Below are 17,686 nucleotides of genomic sequence, written 5' to 3' on the forward strand. Positions count from 1 at the left end.
CTATACATAGAGAATCCTAAAGATGCTACCAGAAAACTACCAGAGCTAATCAACAAATTTGGTAAAGTAGCAGGATACAAAATGAATGCACAGAAATCTCTTGCATTCCTATACACTAATAATGAAAAATCTGAAAGAGAAATTAAGGAAACACTCCGGTTTACCACTGCAGCAAAAAGAATAAAATACCTAGGAATAAACCTACCTAAGGAGACAGAAGACCTGTATGCAGAAAACTATGACACTGATGAAAGAAATTAAAGATGACAGAAACAGATGGAGAGATGTACAATGTTCTTGGATTGCAAGAATCAACATTGTGAAAATGACTGTACTACCCAAAGCAATCTACAGATTCAATGCAATCCCTATCAAACTACCACTGGCATTTTTCCCAGAACTAGAACAAAAAGTTGCAAAATTTGTATGGAAACACAAAAGACCCTGAATAGCCAAAACAATCTTGAGAAAGAAAAACAGAGCTGGAGGAATCAGGTTCCTGGACTTCAGACTATACTACAAAGCTACAGTAATCAAGACAGTATGGTTCTGGCAGAAGAACAGAAATATAGATCAATGGAACAGGATAGAAATCCCAGAGATAAACCCATGCACAATATGGTCACCTTATCTTTGATCAAGGAGGTGAGAGTATACAATGGAGAAAAGACAGCCTCTTCAATAAGTGGTGCTGGGAAAACCGGACAGCTACATGTAAAAGAATGAAATTAGAACACTCCCTAACACCATACACAAAAATAAACCCAAAATGGATTAAAGACCTAAATGTAAGACCAGACACTATAAAACTCTTAGAGGAAAACCTAGCCAGAACACTCTGTGACATAAATCACAGCAAGATCCTTTTTGACCCACCTCCTAGAGAAATGGAAATAAAAACAAAAATAAACAAATGGGACCTAATGAAACTTAAAAGCTTTTGCACAGCAAAGGAAACCATAAACAAGATGAAAAGACAACCCTCAGAATGGGAGAAAATATTTGCAAACGAAGCAACTGACAAATGATTAATCTCCAAAATATACAAGCCTCTCATGCAGCTCAATATCAAAAAAAAAAACAAACAACCCAATCCAAAAATGGGCAGAAGACCTAAATAGTCATTTCTCCAAAGAAGATATACAGATTGCCAACAAACACATGAAAAGATGCTCAACATCACTAATCATTAGAAAAATGCAAATCAAAACTACAATGAAGTGTCACTTCACACCAGTCAGAATGGCCATCATCAAAAAATCTACAAACATTAAATGCTGGAAAGGGTGTGGAGAAAAGGGAACCCTTTTGCACTGTTGGTGGGAATGTAAATTGATACAGCCACTATAGAGAACAGTATGGAGGTTCCTTAAAAAACTAAAAATAGGACTACCATACAACCCAGCAATCCCACTACTGGGCATATACCCTGAGAAAATCATAATTCAGAAAGAGTCATGTACCACAGTGTTCATTGCAGCACTATTTACAATAGCCAGGACATGGAAGCAACCTAAATGTCCATCAACAGATGAATGGATAAAGAAGAAGTGGCACATATATACAATGGAATATTACTCAGCCATAAAAAGAAACGAAATTGAGTTACTTGTAGTGAGGTGGGTGGACTTAGAATCTGTCATACAGAGTGAAGTAAGTCAGAAAGAGAAAAACAAATACCGTATGCTAACAAATATATATGGAATCTAAAAAAAAAAATTGGTTCTAATGAACCTAGGGGCAGGACAGGAATAAAGGCACAGATGTAGAGAATGGACTTGAGGACATGGGGAGGGGGAAGGGTAAGCTGGGACGAAGTGAGAGAGTAGCATTCACGTATATACACTAGCAAATGTAAAATAGCTAGCTAGTGGGAAGCAGCTGCATGGCACAGGGAGATCAGCTCGGTGCTTTGTGATCACCTAGAGGGGTGGGATAAGGAGGCTAGGAGGAAGCCGCAAGAAGGAAGGGATATGGGGATATACGTATGCATATAGCTGATTCACTTTGTTATACAGTAGAAACTAACACAACACTGTAAAGCAATTATATTCCAATAAAGATGTTAAAAAAAATTTTTATGAGATGGAGTCACAAATTCTGATCTGAAAGGCTCTCACTCTCTTGACTTGCTTAATTCCAATGCCTGCCTGGCTGATCTAACTATAGTCATGATGAGAAAATGTCCCAGAACAAGAAGACTTGTGATCCAAAGCCAAACAGCCTCAGCTACTCCAGGAAAGGCCATGCTAAGCAATATCCAACCTCAGAGGCTGGGGACATGGACGCATTGTTTAGGGTCCTTCCTTGCTTCCTGAAAGTCAGGAAGAAAAAAGCAATCACACCTTCTTCTCCTTGCCATTCCTCCCTTCCTCAGGGCCTGTGGACAGCTCAGGCTAGAGGCAATAATCAGCAGAAAGGGGAGAGTGTGAGAACTAGTATTGACCTTTTACTCTGTGGCAAGCCTTATGCCAGACTTTTCGCAATGATACCTCAACTTTATTCTTACATGAAACATCAGATGTATCATTATGCCTATTTAGAATTTGGGGAATCTGAGGCTCTGAAAGGTTAAGAAAATTCCCACGGTGGTTGGTAGAGCCAGGAGTCTTATCCAGGTTTGACCCTCTTCACTCAGTCCTCGCTGCACCAAAACACTTGCCTCCCTACAAAAGCCATTGCGATACTTTTCTTTTTTTCCTTTTCTTTAATTGCCAATTTTTTTTTCTATTTTCATGTAACCATCTTTCTACTGTCCAACCTACCATGAGACCTGTTCCCTCTGACAGATGCACTAGTACACATTTCAAGAGCTGAGTTTCACAGCAGGGAGAAAACTGTTGTTTGAAGATCACACAGCAGAGGAAGGGAGAGGGAGGGATCGGCAAGCCAGAGGGGAATTGCCCCTGGCTGCTTCCCAGGCAGCCAGCTGTCCCTTGTGAACCCTCGGACCAGCTTGTGACTGAAGCACTGTGACCCCTGCTCATCTCTTCCAACCTTGCACCAGCTCTAGTCCCAGGGGTCTGTGTGTAAAATCTCCCTCTGCCCAGGTAAAATGACTGGAGCTTTCAGAAGTGACCCTCTCTGTAAACTGGTGCAGTCACTATGGAAAACAGTATGGAGATTCATTAAAAAACTAAAAATAGAGCTACCATATGATCCAGCAATCCCACTCCTGAGAATTTATCCAGAAAAGATGAAAACTCTCATTCAAAAAGATAAATGCACCCCAGTGTTCATAGCAGCACTATTTACAACAGCCAAGACATGGAAGCAACCTAAATGTCCATTGACGAATGGATAAAGAAGATGTGGTGTACACACACACACACACACACACACACACAAAATGGACTATTTATTACTCAGCCATAAAAAAGAATGAAATAATGTCATTTGCAGCAACATGGATGGACCTAGAGATTATCATACTAAGTGAAGTAAGTCTGATAGAGAAAGACAAATATCATATGATATTACTTATATGTGGAATCTAAAAAAATGATACAAATGAAGTTATTTACAAAACAGAAACAGACTCACAGACATAGAAAACAAACTTATGGTTACCAAAGGGGAAAGGGGGAGTGGGTAAAGGATAAATTAGGAGTTTGGGATTAACAGATACACACTACTATATATATAAAATTGATAAGCAACAAGGTCCTACTGTACATCACAGGGAACTATATTCAATGTCTTGTAATAACCTATAATGGAAAAGAATATGAAAAGGAATACATATATGTAAAAAGAATATATATATGAAAAAGAATATATGTATGCATATATATATAACTGAACCACTTTGCTGTACACCGAAAACTAATACAACATTGTAAATCAACTATACTTCAATAATAAGTAAATTAAAAAGCAAAAATAAATCAATAAAAATAAATCAGGAGTCCTTGGAATGATTAGATTAAATATCTGGATATTCCAGAAAAGCATCTAAAGCCCATCATTCAAATTTAAGACAAAATTTATAGTTCCCTGTGTGTATATAGCACAGGGAACTATATTCAATATCTTGCAATAACCTATAATAGAAAAGAATCTGAAAAAGAGTATATATATATACACACTCACATATATATATGTATATCTGAATCACTTTGCTGTACACCTGAAACTAACACAGCATTGTAAATCAACTATATTTCAATTAAAAAAAAATGTGACCCTCTCTTACGCTCTACTTCTAGTCAGATTTTTTTCCTTTTAAAATTTTGTTTATTATTATTGTTGTCATTGTTGTTGTTATTGCCTTTCCTCCTTCCCACACCCGGGGGCCCTGACTCACCCAGGCACCCATCTCTTCCCTGCTCTGATGCAGTCACCTTCTAACTGATCTCTCTCCTCTGTTCCATCTTCACACGGCTAATGGATCCATCTTACGGAGGCACGCTTCCAGTTATGTCCCAAGTGACAATTTTCTCCTCCTGCTTATTTTTGTCTCTCAAAACCTGCTGAGCTTCATCATATATTCATTTAAATAATGGTATGATTACATGGTTATTGAGGGCTATTCATTTTTTCCCATCAGTGTCTTGATATTGGGGATCTGTGATATAGATCCTTACTGGCTTCTAATTATTTTACTTATCTTCCATTTATTTCCATATCTATATTATAGAAGCTTTAAGGCCAAGAGTCCATTTGAAATTTCCCTAAGTACCTCCAGACCTGGGAGCACAGGAAGAGTCCGTGAATTGAACTGGTCCACAGCCACATATCGACCCTTGTTGCCCAGCCAGCCCCAGTTCCATATGTCTAATCCCCCAAGCCTGCCTCAAAGTGCCAAACACAACTATGGGGTGTGTGACAGACTTTGGTGACAGCTGGGGAATGGCCAGTGACAGATTTGATAAATCCAGCCTTCAGAGAGATTGATGGAGCCGGTGACGTGTCATCATTCCTGCTCTCTCTTCATCAGCAGAGCCTGAGCGCTCAGCCTTGGTGCCCTTGTCTTTTGACCTTTGGGAACAGTCCCCATTAGCTCCCCGCAAGTTATGGTAGGATTGCATTCATCCAGCCTGCTCCCAGGCCATGTGTATAGCCTCTACTCCCACTTCACTTCCCTTTACGCACCTCCACCAAACTGGGTCTCTTGAAGTTGACAAAAGAAGAACAAAGATACCACTCTAACCTTTGCTGCTCTGTTTATTTGCTCAGACTGACCTACTTGCCCTGGAACACTCTTTTTTCACATCGTCAAATAAAGAAATTTTTACTGTATTCCTAGTCCCACCTTGAAAGCTTTGGCAGATTCCCAGCTTCTTCCTGTCTTACATAAGCCACCATAGCACTCTGGACAAAATATAACACTTACTATACTTTGTGTGTGATATCCCCTGAGAAGCTAGCTTTTTCTTTGGGGAACTTCATCTCTTGGGGGTTGGGGGAGCTGGTCTGGGATGGGTCATCGTGGTTCTCTATCTACCCCTGTACCCACCGGCCAAGGAGGAGACTTGTGTCAGTGCTGGGTGAAGTTTTAGGTCCTTTATAATGTGATTTCCCCTAAGAGTGGGTTCTGGCTTCCTGTACTGTGCAACTAGAGCAGCAGAGCTTATCAACTAGAGCAGCAGAGCTTATCTCTGAAGACCATGGATTTCTCTGGACTGATTTTCTTCCTATTGAGGCTGTGGGAGGAGAGAGCTTGATATTTGCAGTGCCTTGGGGGCTGGCATTAGAAATTTATTTGAAGTCCTCAAGGTCCCATCTCTTTTTTGCTAAAAAGAATGCAGTAACAGCAGTGAGAACTGGAGAGTCACGAGGTGGATGAGTGCTTTGCACCCAGGCCATCCCCAGGGCGGTATTAGGATGAGGCAAATCAAATAGAACTGGCAGGGTTTTCTGTCAGCCTTTTCAGGAAGGGCAATTTGCAAGCCTCCTGCCTCTAAAATGTTAAGGGCGGAGAAGGAAAGGGGAGGGAGCAGGCAACCTTGAAAAGAACCAACTGCAGGAAGTGTTCCTCCAACAAGGAAACCTCTGCAGGAGCCCACATGGGGGAGACCCAGGGACCTGCCTCCTGATGGGAAAGTCACCGTGGGGACCTTTGTGGTGAAAGCATCCAATCCCATCAACCAAAGACTGAAACATGCTATTACTCTTACCTTCTACCAAATGGTGTCCTGGCACCGATTTCCTAGCTGCAAAAGAAAATTCCTAATGTGTACCTATCTAACAATCTAAAATGAGGGGCTGCACTGATCTGATTTAGAACTATTGAGAAGACTTTTTGGAGACAGTGGTGCTTGCAAGCTTTTGCATCAACACAAGGAAGTGGAATTTCTATTCAAAGAAAGATGCCACTCTGCTAGGGATTCAACCAAAGTGTGAATGATAAGAAGATGGAAAATGAAAGTTGGAAACAGCTGCTCTCATGCCCCACTTCTTTCAGCCCATCTTAATCTGCTATAGTTTAGGTATCCTGAGCAAAGTCAATGAATCTCACTTTTGCCCACCCCCAAGCTATTTGTCCTCCTGTGGCCTCTCTCTTTATTCTCCCTTGGAACCTGTGCCCCTCAGCCAACTTGCAGCCCTGCAGGCCTCTGGAGCATGACACCAGAGATGACTGTACAATTGGTTAAAAGCTCATAATAAAACCAACCCTTGAAATTGGATCCTTTGCAATTAACTGTATTTTTATCTGCACTCTTCTTATAGCAGACAGAGGCAGGTGGCAAGAAAACAAGTCAATGTCAGAGATGTCAAAAAAAAAAAAATAGGAGAAGGAAGGAAGAAAGGAAGGAAGGAAAGAAGAAAAGGAGGGAGGGAGGGAGAGAAGAAGGAAGGACGGGTTAATCTTCAGAGGAGGAACATGGCAAGAAGTGTTGACAGCCCCAGACCAGCATAATAACGAAGTGGAGAGTTGGGCCCTGAGGCTGCTAATAGGTCTTGAGCATAGATGAACAATGGGTTTGTGCTCATTAAGTTGTATCTACTGAGATGGGGAAGTGGTCTCAGATAGTTTAGAGTGATTCTAAACGGGAAGGATTGTCTGCCTTGCATTCTTAGTTAACCAGAATCCTTCCCCCCTCCTTTTGTAAAATGTCTACTCCGTTTTTTCCCCAATATTTTGTACCAGTGTTAGCAAAACAAAACTAAACTAAACCCCTCCAAGAGTGGCCTTTGGGGGTTCATGACAGAGGGTTAGTAGATGAACAGCGCTCTCCTAAAACTAGTTGAAATATTCTCTTCCTCCCCCTGATCTTTCTACCTCGCTCGTTCTCTAGGCTTGGCGCTGCTGGAGAAAGCGGCCGATGCTTTCTCTGATGTGACAGATAGTAATGATCGTTCTCAGTTCTGTGTTCTGACAGAACTGAGAAACCTTGGAGCCGGAGACAGACAGGGAGGGAAATAAATCTTACTTAGGTGCTGCCAACACTCTGAATTTTATTAAAGGACATTGACTCGTTCTACACGGAAAGCCTTCCACTGGTGGCTGAGACAGTCATTGGGTAAAAAAGGCTTTGATCGCACTTTTTTTAGTGGAGGAAAGCTTTGCTGCCAGACTCTGCAGGTTTAATTAGCACATTATCTTGGATGGCTGTGAGTTGTTTTCTTCTTTTCTTGGTGTAACATCAGGCTGGACAATTAACTTCTTAGGGAGAAAAGGTTTGAAATAGTAGGTAGAGTATACAGAGCAGCTCTGTCGAGGGGTGAATATTCAAGACCCTGCCTGCAAGTCCTTGCGAGTTTCAAATGTACTGGTACTTATAGTTTTGTTTGTTGGTTTTAGGTACAGACCTCTAGCTATGGATCCATGGAAGTAAAACATATTCCTCTGCTAAATTACCTTTGTCTATCCTTTGGGAAGCCTGAGTGTTTTATTAGGTAGATCCATTACTAGGCAATTTGCATGATGTAAAGTCAATACTTTTTTTTCCTACCTTCATCATCTACTATGTGCTAGGCACTCTATAGATACAGAAGGATGGGATTCCAGACACCTAAAAACTTTGTGATCTCATCAAAGAGGCAGTGAGTGATCTCAGATATTTTAGAGTGATTTTAGATAGGAAGGAATTTCTGCCTTGCATTAATAAAAGGCTCTCTTGAAAGGCTACTAAGAAAGTTAAATATAAATATGTGGACTATAGTTTGATAGCATTCCTTGTACCGTAATTCTTTGGAAATGAGGCCACTGGGAAATCTCAGTGTGTAGGAGAGGGTTCATAGAAAAGATGTCCTCTGATCTGGACCGAAAAAGAAGACTGGCATTGAGGTAGGCAAGTCTTGAAGCCACCTCTGCCAGAGTGGGTAGCACCAGTGAAGGCATGGCAGGGGGCACGTGCCCATGTGTGAATGGAAAGGTGAGAAAGCGAGTCCACTGACACTAAAGGGTACCTTTTGAGATAGGAAACTATAAAAGATGTCACTGAGCTGAATAAGAGAGGCTTGGTTTATTGGATTGTTTGGTGTACCCACTGCTTGAGGGGCCTCTGGATGCTCACAAATAACAAAGCATCCCCTTGAAGAGGATAAAAACAATTATCATGGGACATACCTGACTGGTCCACAGGTTCTGAATCCAAGCCTAGGGAGATCAATTAAAAAAGACATAGAAGAAAAAAAATATATACACACAGATGCTGGAACCCAACAATTCCTCACAGAGATGAATTCTGTGTAAAGGCAGAGGTAACAATCCCTTGGTGTAGCCTTAGGAGAGCTCACAGTTTATATATGATTTTCAGAATATATGTGGCGAGTCTAGCCTTCACAGAGAATTATTATTTCAAACCACCCTGATTCTCTTACATTTGCATAAATCTTTGTATATAAATATAGGTATTAACATACATTTATAAATAGATATAAGCACACACAGTGGTGTGATCTCTGTTTCCTTTAAACTTGTAGAAAGCAGTGCAGCTCTGGGTTTCAATTTAAAAAGATGGTGCAAGGGGAGAGGAAGTATCAGATACTCCGGATCAAGTGCTTGCTGTTGTAATCCAAGTCTGAATATTAAAATGCAAGTATTCAGGACATACTGGGAAACAAGAAGCAGGACGTGCAACCTCTGGCTGCTTGGGTTCTGAATCAAGAGGGAGGATGTTGTCTTATCTTCTGTCATCTCTATGAGGGGAGCTGTCTCCCCATTTCTCCTTGGTGCTCTTAAAATGAATCAAGCATGAAATGTACCCAGGAAACCTTTCTCCCCCAGGCATGATGGGGCAGAGAAAAATAATAAGACTTGAAAGAAAAAGCCACAGATTCTTCTTGGCTGGATGCCCAAATACTCTGTAGTTGGGGCCAAGTGAGCTGCTCGCTTTGGTAGCCAAATATTTCAGCCTTTTTTTGACTTCAGGATGTGTTTTGATCCAGTGGATACAAGGTCGTAGCAAGCTCTTCCAAGGGTCAGTAAGTACCCACTTGAGCTGACTTATTTCTTGGACATGGCTGGTACATCTGCAGCCTTGGTGAGTCACTTGGTGAGTCATTTGACCCTTCACTGAGTGCTGGGGCTGGAGAGGGAGGACAATCATAGTACTCAGTACAGAGTGACTCACCATCCATTCACTGTGGGATTTGGCAAATGCGGTGGTGGAGGACTGGGATGTGAGTGGGTTACAGACCAGGCACATAGCAGAAAGGAGATGTTCCAAAGGATATTTTTCAAATCAGCAGCCAAATGTCCATGGGAACCAGAATACTTAGAGTAATAGAATCTCTGGGCTGCCATCAGAGGACACTTCTAGAGGCAGAAAAGGTTCCATGGTGCTATAAAAAATTACTGGAGAAGAGCACGGATATGGAGCAAGCCAGCAATGAAGAACGAGATGTAAGGGAAGAAGGACCTTTGGAGGGGAAGGAGTATTTGGAGGGTTAGACCCTGTCTCATGAGAAGTGTTTCCTTGCAGTTGCCCTCGGAAAGCACTGAAGCAGTGTAGCAACTGGACTTGAAATCTTCAATAACCATCAGTAAAATGGCCATAATACTGGGAGTGATGGTGTGCGGATTAAATGAAGGAATGCAGGAGAAGCACTTGGATCATAGTAAGAGCTTAGTCCACGTGGGCTGCTGTTAGAGCCTGAAGTTCCTCTGCTTCCTTTTTAAAAAACCAACACTGGCTCCTCTTGCCTGCAGGATCGATTCTGGTCTCCCTAACTTGGCCTTCAAAGCCTTTTGCAAGTTGCCCTCAACATTTTCATCTAAATTTATTTAGATAAGCCAGGCTTATTCATATACCATCCCTGCATTTCTCACCTTTGACCCACGTTGTTCCCTTTGTGAGTAATGCCCCTCCCATTTTTGTCAGGTTGAATTCTGCCATTCATTCAGATCTCAATTGAATCCCCACATATCTCGGAAGCATCCCTGATTGACTTCTGAGTCTCCTTCCTTTGCATTCCTTTATCACTGGTGGCATGCTCGTTATTTCAGTCAGGTTTTGGTTATACTATTGGCTTTCTGAGAGCCAGGTCTAGATTTTGGACTTCTTTGTATTCCAGACAACAATCTGCCTATGCTAGGGCCAGCGGTACAGCTCACCAGGCAAAACGGGGTATGAATGCCAGTTCACTCTAATGTTTAGTGGCATGTGATTTCCAACAAATCACTTAATCTTTGTGAGCTTCAGTTTGCTCAACTGTAAAATGGGGATATTAATGTCTGCCTTGCAGAATGTACGTGGGGAGTAGAACTGATATGCAGAGCACTCATCTGGCATAGAATGGGTGCTAAATAAATGGTAGATATTATTATTGTTAATAATAATAATAAAATAATAATAATCCAGTGAACCGATGTTTGTGCATTCAATGTACCGTAAAGTCGTGGTGTTGAATACTTTCTGTTGTCCACAGTTATACAGCTCTGCTGAATTTGGGAGAAGGTGGCAGCTTATCCAGGAAGGGGTCATACCGAACAGGTTCTACTGGTAAGTCTCACTCTATCTTCTAGCACATTTAAGATATCACCTGTGAAAATGAGCATTGGAATCTTTTCCTCACCCAGAACTCTCACGTGAAGTCTGTTCTTATTGGGTTACGCACACATCCCCTAGGGCAGAAGGTGACATTGGAGTGGTAAACATCTTAAGGGAATGTTAAAGCAGTGTCATAAATCACTTAACAAACCCAACATAGATAACTGAGATTAATGGACAACAGGGGCTTTGTAACTGTTGTTTTGTTATATTTTGATGAGACTTTGAGACAGACACTTAAGAACATTTTAATAGTGACTTTTATTACTAAAAGCATGATACGAACATATACTGCATGTTCATATAAAGGTTTTCAGTGTAAATAAGTAGATCTTATTTAGTCTAAAAGCAGATCCTCTTCCCATTCCTGCTTTCAAGTTTTCTAGACATTCTCATCATCATATGGGACGCAACCAATGTTTTTAGTTTCTTATCCTTCCATAAATGTTCTCTGAATTACTAAATGCATGTAGATATAAATATACATATTAGTAATTGTTTTTTCTTAGTCAGCTTTGACTGCTATAACAAAATACCGTAGACTGGGTGGCTTGAACAACACAGAAAAGAAGGAGGCAAAGAAAGTAATATTTTTTTTTTTTTACCTCCTGATCCCATCCCCCTGGTTAAATTAGAGGTGGCCTCCCTCCCTGGGTTACTACAATTGAAAAGAAGGGATAATACAAGTTCCTTTTAGCTTCTGAGTTTCCAAGGGCCTAGATCCCAGCAAAATAAGAACAAAGTACAAAGCATTCTAGTGTAATGTTGACATGACTTATCAATCCCTTTTGAATTTACAACCTAAACCCTATAAAAGATGTGATTCTGCCTTATCCTAATTTATCTAATCTGCCTATGGAAAAGGCATCTAGGTTGTTTCCAGACTTCTGCTAGTATAAACAGTGCTCTGCAGAACTAGCTCAGACAAGAGTTTAAATATCCCTTGTTCACATCATTGAGAATCATTGGGGCAATGACCTTTTAGGGGGCAATGACCTTTTAGGAGCCAATGAGCTTCCTGCAACTAGGACAGTAAAAGTTGTCTCCCCTTTACTCCTCCTGAAATCACACTGCCTCTCATCATGCCTTGGGACTTCCACGTACCTAATAGCTTCCCCCACCACTCCAATTCTCTCACTTCTAAGAGGAATGCATTTTTATCTTTCTTATTTTCAAACACTGCCCTAAGACCCTGTGGGATTTGAAAGCCAGAGAACAGATAAATCTCTTAAAACACTAGTGAAACTGCCTGAAAAAGTAAAAGACAAGTTATTTGCAAACAAACTGGCTCAAAGTTAACACATAGAGACTTCTATATGGAAAGATACTTTTTCTTCCCGCATCACAGAGACATTGATAACTAAATAGGGTTTCTGTTGCTCAGAACTTATTTACCTCTTCCCTGCTGCTCCCACTCAGGAATGGCTGAAGCTTTGTTTTTGGCATCTAAGTTGGATGCCCCTCTCCAGGAATTCAGTTGTAGCTGTCACTGAGTCTCCCTTCTCTGATCAGGATTTCTTCTCTTCCTCACTTATTCATTTTGTCCCTTATTCATGAGATACCTTGCATCTGCATGTGTTTTGCCTATAAATTATAAAGTCACTTTTTGGAAAGCAGGTCCATATTTTTTTCTCTTTTACTGGGTGTTATATGTTCATAGAAAGGCCTCAGAGAATAAATAAATAAAAGACTAAAATAAATTAATGTGGTTCCCCTGGTTTAACCTGGAAATGAAGTTGATGCTTTGCCAATGAGAAGGTATGAGGGACCAATCATTCCTGAAGTCCTGCTTCCAAGTGACTGAATATATCTGCATGTGGACCCAGCAATTGAAGGCAGAAAGTTGCAGTTCTCAAATGACTGGAGAGAAGTTTGTTCCAACCAATAGAAACAAAGAAAAACATTGACCAAACAAACAAACAAAAAAACGGATGAGAGAATTTCCCATGTTAAACGGTCCATGGTACACAGTATCTTCTAGCTCACTGAAGGGCTTATTTACACACAGCTTTGGGAGGTGAACAAATCCATCATTGCTTTGGCTGGTAGTAATTGAACCCATTCTTATCTGTTCTTGGAATGGGGTTCTTCTATCTGTAAGCCTGATTAGCAAAGCCCTTGTAACGAAATGTCATATCATTATCTTTATAAAAACTATACACATGATCGTATATAAATTCTAATTAACCTGTCTGTTGAGTGAAATGAATGATACCCCTTCTCTGCCTCTGGGAATGGAGTCTCTCCATTCAAGGCCTGACATTGTGATAGGCATTATTCAAACTTAAGCAATTTAATCCTCAGAACAATTCTATGAAGTAAGCCTTGCATTATCATCCCTAACAGATCAGGAACCTATGGCATGGAGAGGTCAAGTAATTTAGCCAAGGTCACACAGCCGGAAAGTGGCAGAGCCAGGATTCAAATGCAGGCAGAATGGCTTCAAAGCCCATGAGCTACTAAATCAGTGGACTCTATTGCCTAGACCTCTTGGAATTTTTTTTCTGGGCTGGAGCTGTGAGCCCTAGAAATCTAGCCCATTCAGGCAGATGAGTAGAGAAAATCCAAAGCTCTTTTGGCCACCATGCCTGCGTGTGTATCTCTCCAACTGGGCTTGGCAAATGGCCTCCTTGGGTTCTTTAAGCTAGGTTGGTTTTTCCAGAGAAAGCATGAGACCTTGTAAATTGCACAGTGCACATGACTGTTGATGAAATCTCTTGGTCTCTGGCCACATGGTCTGTATTTTCTGACTCTGAGCAACTTGCTAAGGCTGGTAGAAAAGGTGTCATTCAAAGCAGTATTTATTAGACTCCTGGAAATCAGTTGCTTCAAATTACATAAGAACTATAGGGCTATCTAGGATTATTCAGCAAGCTTAATTGAAAGAAGCTCTCATTAATCATTTCTGCTTGAAGCCTGGCTGTGGGAGTGTAGAGGTGACTAAGGGGAACTTTTCTAGTGCTAAATTGAATTGACGAGTGACCCTGGGTAATAATATAGCATTTCCCATGGAGAAAAATGAAGATGAATTCATATCTTTTCCTCATCACCTAGTACACTTAAGAAATATCTTTATTTTGGGTGGCAGTAGTAATGCCACCCCTGGAAGTAATCATTGGCAATTGTGAAACAATTATGGAGTGTAACAGTTTATCCTTATATTCGTGGTGGTTGTTGATAGTACTATCATACTGACATACATATGAACTTTCTTCCAAGGAGTTTAAATTGCTTCCAAAACCGATTTACATGTTTAGGGCATCTTATAAAACATATTTTAGCACAATATTGCCCTTAATAGAATAGGTGTGTTTTCATTCAACTAACTGCTATAGCAGTCTTGTTCTTCACTATGTCAGAAATCAATTATACTGGAAAGCAGTACAGCCTGGAAGTTAAGGGGCTCAGAGATACTGAGGTGTGAGTTCTAGCTTTGCCATTTACTAAGTAAGGGGTCATGGGGAAGTTAAGTTCTGTGTGCCTCAGTTTTTTTCCCCTGTAAAGTGAAGATAATTAATACTTACTTAATCAAATGAGATGTTTCTTGTGAATTGGTTATATGCCTGGCATCTAAGAGTTGTATTAAGTTCCCACTGGCTAATAGTAATATTATTAATAGTAGCTGACTTTTTACGTCTCTTAGTTTTGTTTCTCCCCCATGTTGGCTTCATTCTCAGGTTGCTTTCCCCATTTGTAGCAATGATGGACATCATCAGCTTTAGTCTTAGAACCTAACAGTTTGGAAGCTCCATCAAACCAGTCTGCCTCTTTCCTCATGTTTCCAGGGATTGAATCCCAGCAGTCTGCATTACTCATGTAGGTCAGACACATATCTTCCCTGGGAACTGAAATAGGAGATGGTGTTGAGCCCCAGTTAAACTGAATGGCTCAAGGTTGGAGGAGAGAAGATTTCTAAAAGGGAAAAAAAAGAGAAAAAGATTCTGTTATCATAAAATAGAGGGATAGATTTTCATTTCGGAAAAAATACAGATGGGAGAACTGAGTGCCAGCAAGATAATGTTCCATAATAGGGATTTGTATTTGTTAATTAACTATATACAATAGTCTGGGCACATGATAAATCATGCCCTTTGATCCTCATAACAGGATTGTGAGGTAGGGATTTTTACTCTCGTTTTGATGAAATAGAAAAGTGATGTAGTTTACCCAACCTAAAATGTAATACAGCCAGGTTTTGAAACTTGGTCTCTCTGGGTCCATGGCTCTTGCTTGCGATAGTAAAGATCAGCTCAAAACTCAAGACTTATTTTCCACCTGTATCCCCCATAGTAACTGTTAGTTTAACAGTTCGATAGATAAGAGCCAACGTGTTGCATTTGACACTGAAGAAGAACATGAAATGGAGGACCAATGTTAGCCAAATGCCTTGAATAAGTGAAGCTTTTGCCAAAAGCCAAGTTTACTATTAGAGGTTGATGAATGTGGTTTGTTGGCATCTGATTCGAGTTTAGGGCAAAGCAATGGAAGGCAGTTTTTGTTAGAAACCACTCAGTGATCTATTATCTATGCAAAAGACAAGGCAATCTTAGAACTGTTTCACTTAATTAAAAATACGTTCAGATGTACCTTATTGATTATGTCGTTCTGACATATAGGGGGCTGGCTGGAAACAGGGACAGCTGAATGGCGATTACATGTTTTCTGTGACAAATTCACACATGGAAAATTAAGAGTCGGCTCGACAATGAACCTGTTATTCTGGAATGCCATCTTGTTTCAGTGGTATCCCTCAGGGGGCATAAGACAGCTGTATTATATAGCAGAGGGATATAAGGATACTTCCGGCTCCATACTCAATGTGTTTGAGCAAGTTTCCACATTCTCATTCATCCCCATTGTTCAATGCCAGTCAGTATGAATGACTTCCCATTGCACATCTTTGGCAACAAGTCCCATTTCTTGAGCACTTACTGTGTGCCAAGCTCTGTGCTGAGTGCTTTGCATATGTTGTTTTAAACAATCCTCAAATCAATGATGTGAAATGATTTATTGATCAAAACTCCGTCAAGACCTGTGATAGAAAAATGCAACCTGTTTTAAGAAAAAAAAATTTTAAAGCAGTATTGGCTCATGGATCTGATAAATCAGGTCTAACTTTTTCTAGGCTCTACTTGATCCAGAGGCTCATTGAAGTCATCATCTCTTTTCTTTTTTCTTTCTTTTCTTTTGTTTCCAAAGGCGTTTGTTTTTTTATTGAAGTATAATTGATTTACAGTGTTGTGTTGGTTTCAGGTGTACAGCAAAGTTGTACATGAAGTCATCACTTCCTACCCAAGGTCCTCTCATCTAACCTCAGGCATAAGAGGCAGATCCATAAACTTTTGTTAATATATCTGGCTATAGTCAGAAAACACTCTGGGACTTAAAATAGTTTCTCTCTGTGCTGATTCATGGCACTATTGCTCATCATCTAGTCCTTGTTGAATATTGCTGCCAAGCCAGTTTCAGCATTTTATTTGCCTTGTTGTTTGATAGTTTGTTTTATATTCACCAGGTCACCATGACCCTTCCTCTTCTTCCTTCAGATATGCTGGCATTCAACACAGCATCTCCAAGACTTCTAAGCCACTCTCACCAAAGGGGCTTGGAGGGGATATGGCATGAGATGACTCTTTTCTCTTTCCCCAGATGGGTTTAATGGATTCAATAACAAGAGAATTCTCTCTACTTTTCCTTTCTCAGGTTTTGCAAACTAGAGACGGGGTGAAGTCTAATGATGTTACAAAAAAAACCAAATATATATATGTATATATACATATATATGTAAAATGTTGAAAGTAATGTATAAAGTAAAACTCTATGCTATCAAAACAACTAGAAAATGTGATAGTATATTTGATAATATTGGATTAGATAGGGTGTATGGCTATTTTTTAAAGATACTCTGCCTCATCCTTCACCCACATCTATGAAACTAGTCATTGTCTGCAGAGAACATCTTAAAAAACACCATCACTCGCTTTCAATTTTATGTGAGCTAGCAGTGGAACATCCTGCCATTCAAAATCAACTTTTTCTATAGCTTCCATATTTCTGTATTCCCTGTATTCCAGCCTCAGCGCCTTAGAGTCATATTCACCTCTGTTCTCTTACTCACTCTTAAATCTTTGGGTTTCCAAGTCCCATTGGTTCTACCTCCGTGAAGTTATACCTGTCCACCTCCTCTTCCACCCTCCCTAGCATTACAGTAGTTCAGCATCCCCCGCACTAGGAATAGTGAAAAAGCCCCTCCATCCATCTCCTCATATCGTAACTACTGCCAAAGGAATCGTGTAAGCATTTCCCTGATCAAGTGTTTGCCCCATTCCTCATTGCCTACAACATAAAATTAAAAAGAGTAAGAATGTAACCAGGTTCTTGCAAGCCTGGGTTCAGATATATATTTTCTGACCCAACCGCCATGCTCCTGGTTCTTTGTGTTAAATTCCAGAAGGCCAGATAAAAATTCTAAGCACTGGTTAGTCTATGGAGCAGTCTATACCTCTTATCTCTATGGTTTTATACAACTCTTACCTGGGGATAAACTGTCCTTTTTTGTTTTTGCAGTGATTAATTTTAGCACCTACTATGTATCAGGACAGTTTTGGTCTTTGAAGGCAAAGGTAATGTATGAGGGTATTTGTCATTATTAGGATCACAATATCAGACCTTTATGGCCTTATGCTGATGGCTGCGTCTACCATGTAGCCTTCTTTGGTTCTTGCTTCTTGTTTTTCTAGGCAAGA

The 17,686-nt window shown here is 40.4% G+C and overlaps 1 protein-coding gene across 5 annotated transcripts in view; it reads left to right on the plus strand.

Annotated features, from left to right (window-relative positions):
- SORCS1 (sortilin related VPS10 domain containing receptor 1) overlaps positions 1 to 17,686 on the plus strand; it is a 559,510-nt gene that overhangs the window by 349,863 nt on the left and 191,961 nt on the right. For all 5 annotated transcript variants that reach the window (XR_009701631.1, XM_061197256.1, XM_061197118.1 and 2 more), the window contains exon 5: positions 10,819 to 10,892. Coding sequence is in view for 4 of the 5 variants with exons in the window: in XM_061197256.1 (XP_061053239.1) it covers positions 10,819 to 10,892 (74 nt within the window). In the remaining variant the exon portion in view is untranslated. The remainder of the gene's footprint in view (positions 1 to 10,818; positions 10,893 to 17,686) is intronic.

The sequence above is a fragment of the Eubalaena glacialis genome, chromosome 1 (genome assembly GCF_028564815.1).
Source record: "Eubalaena glacialis isolate mEubGla1 chromosome 1, mEubGla1.1.hap2.+ XY, whole genome shotgun sequence".
In the NCBI taxonomy this organism is placed as follows: Eukaryota; Metazoa; Chordata; class Mammalia; order Artiodactyla; family Balaenidae; genus Eubalaena; species Eubalaena glacialis.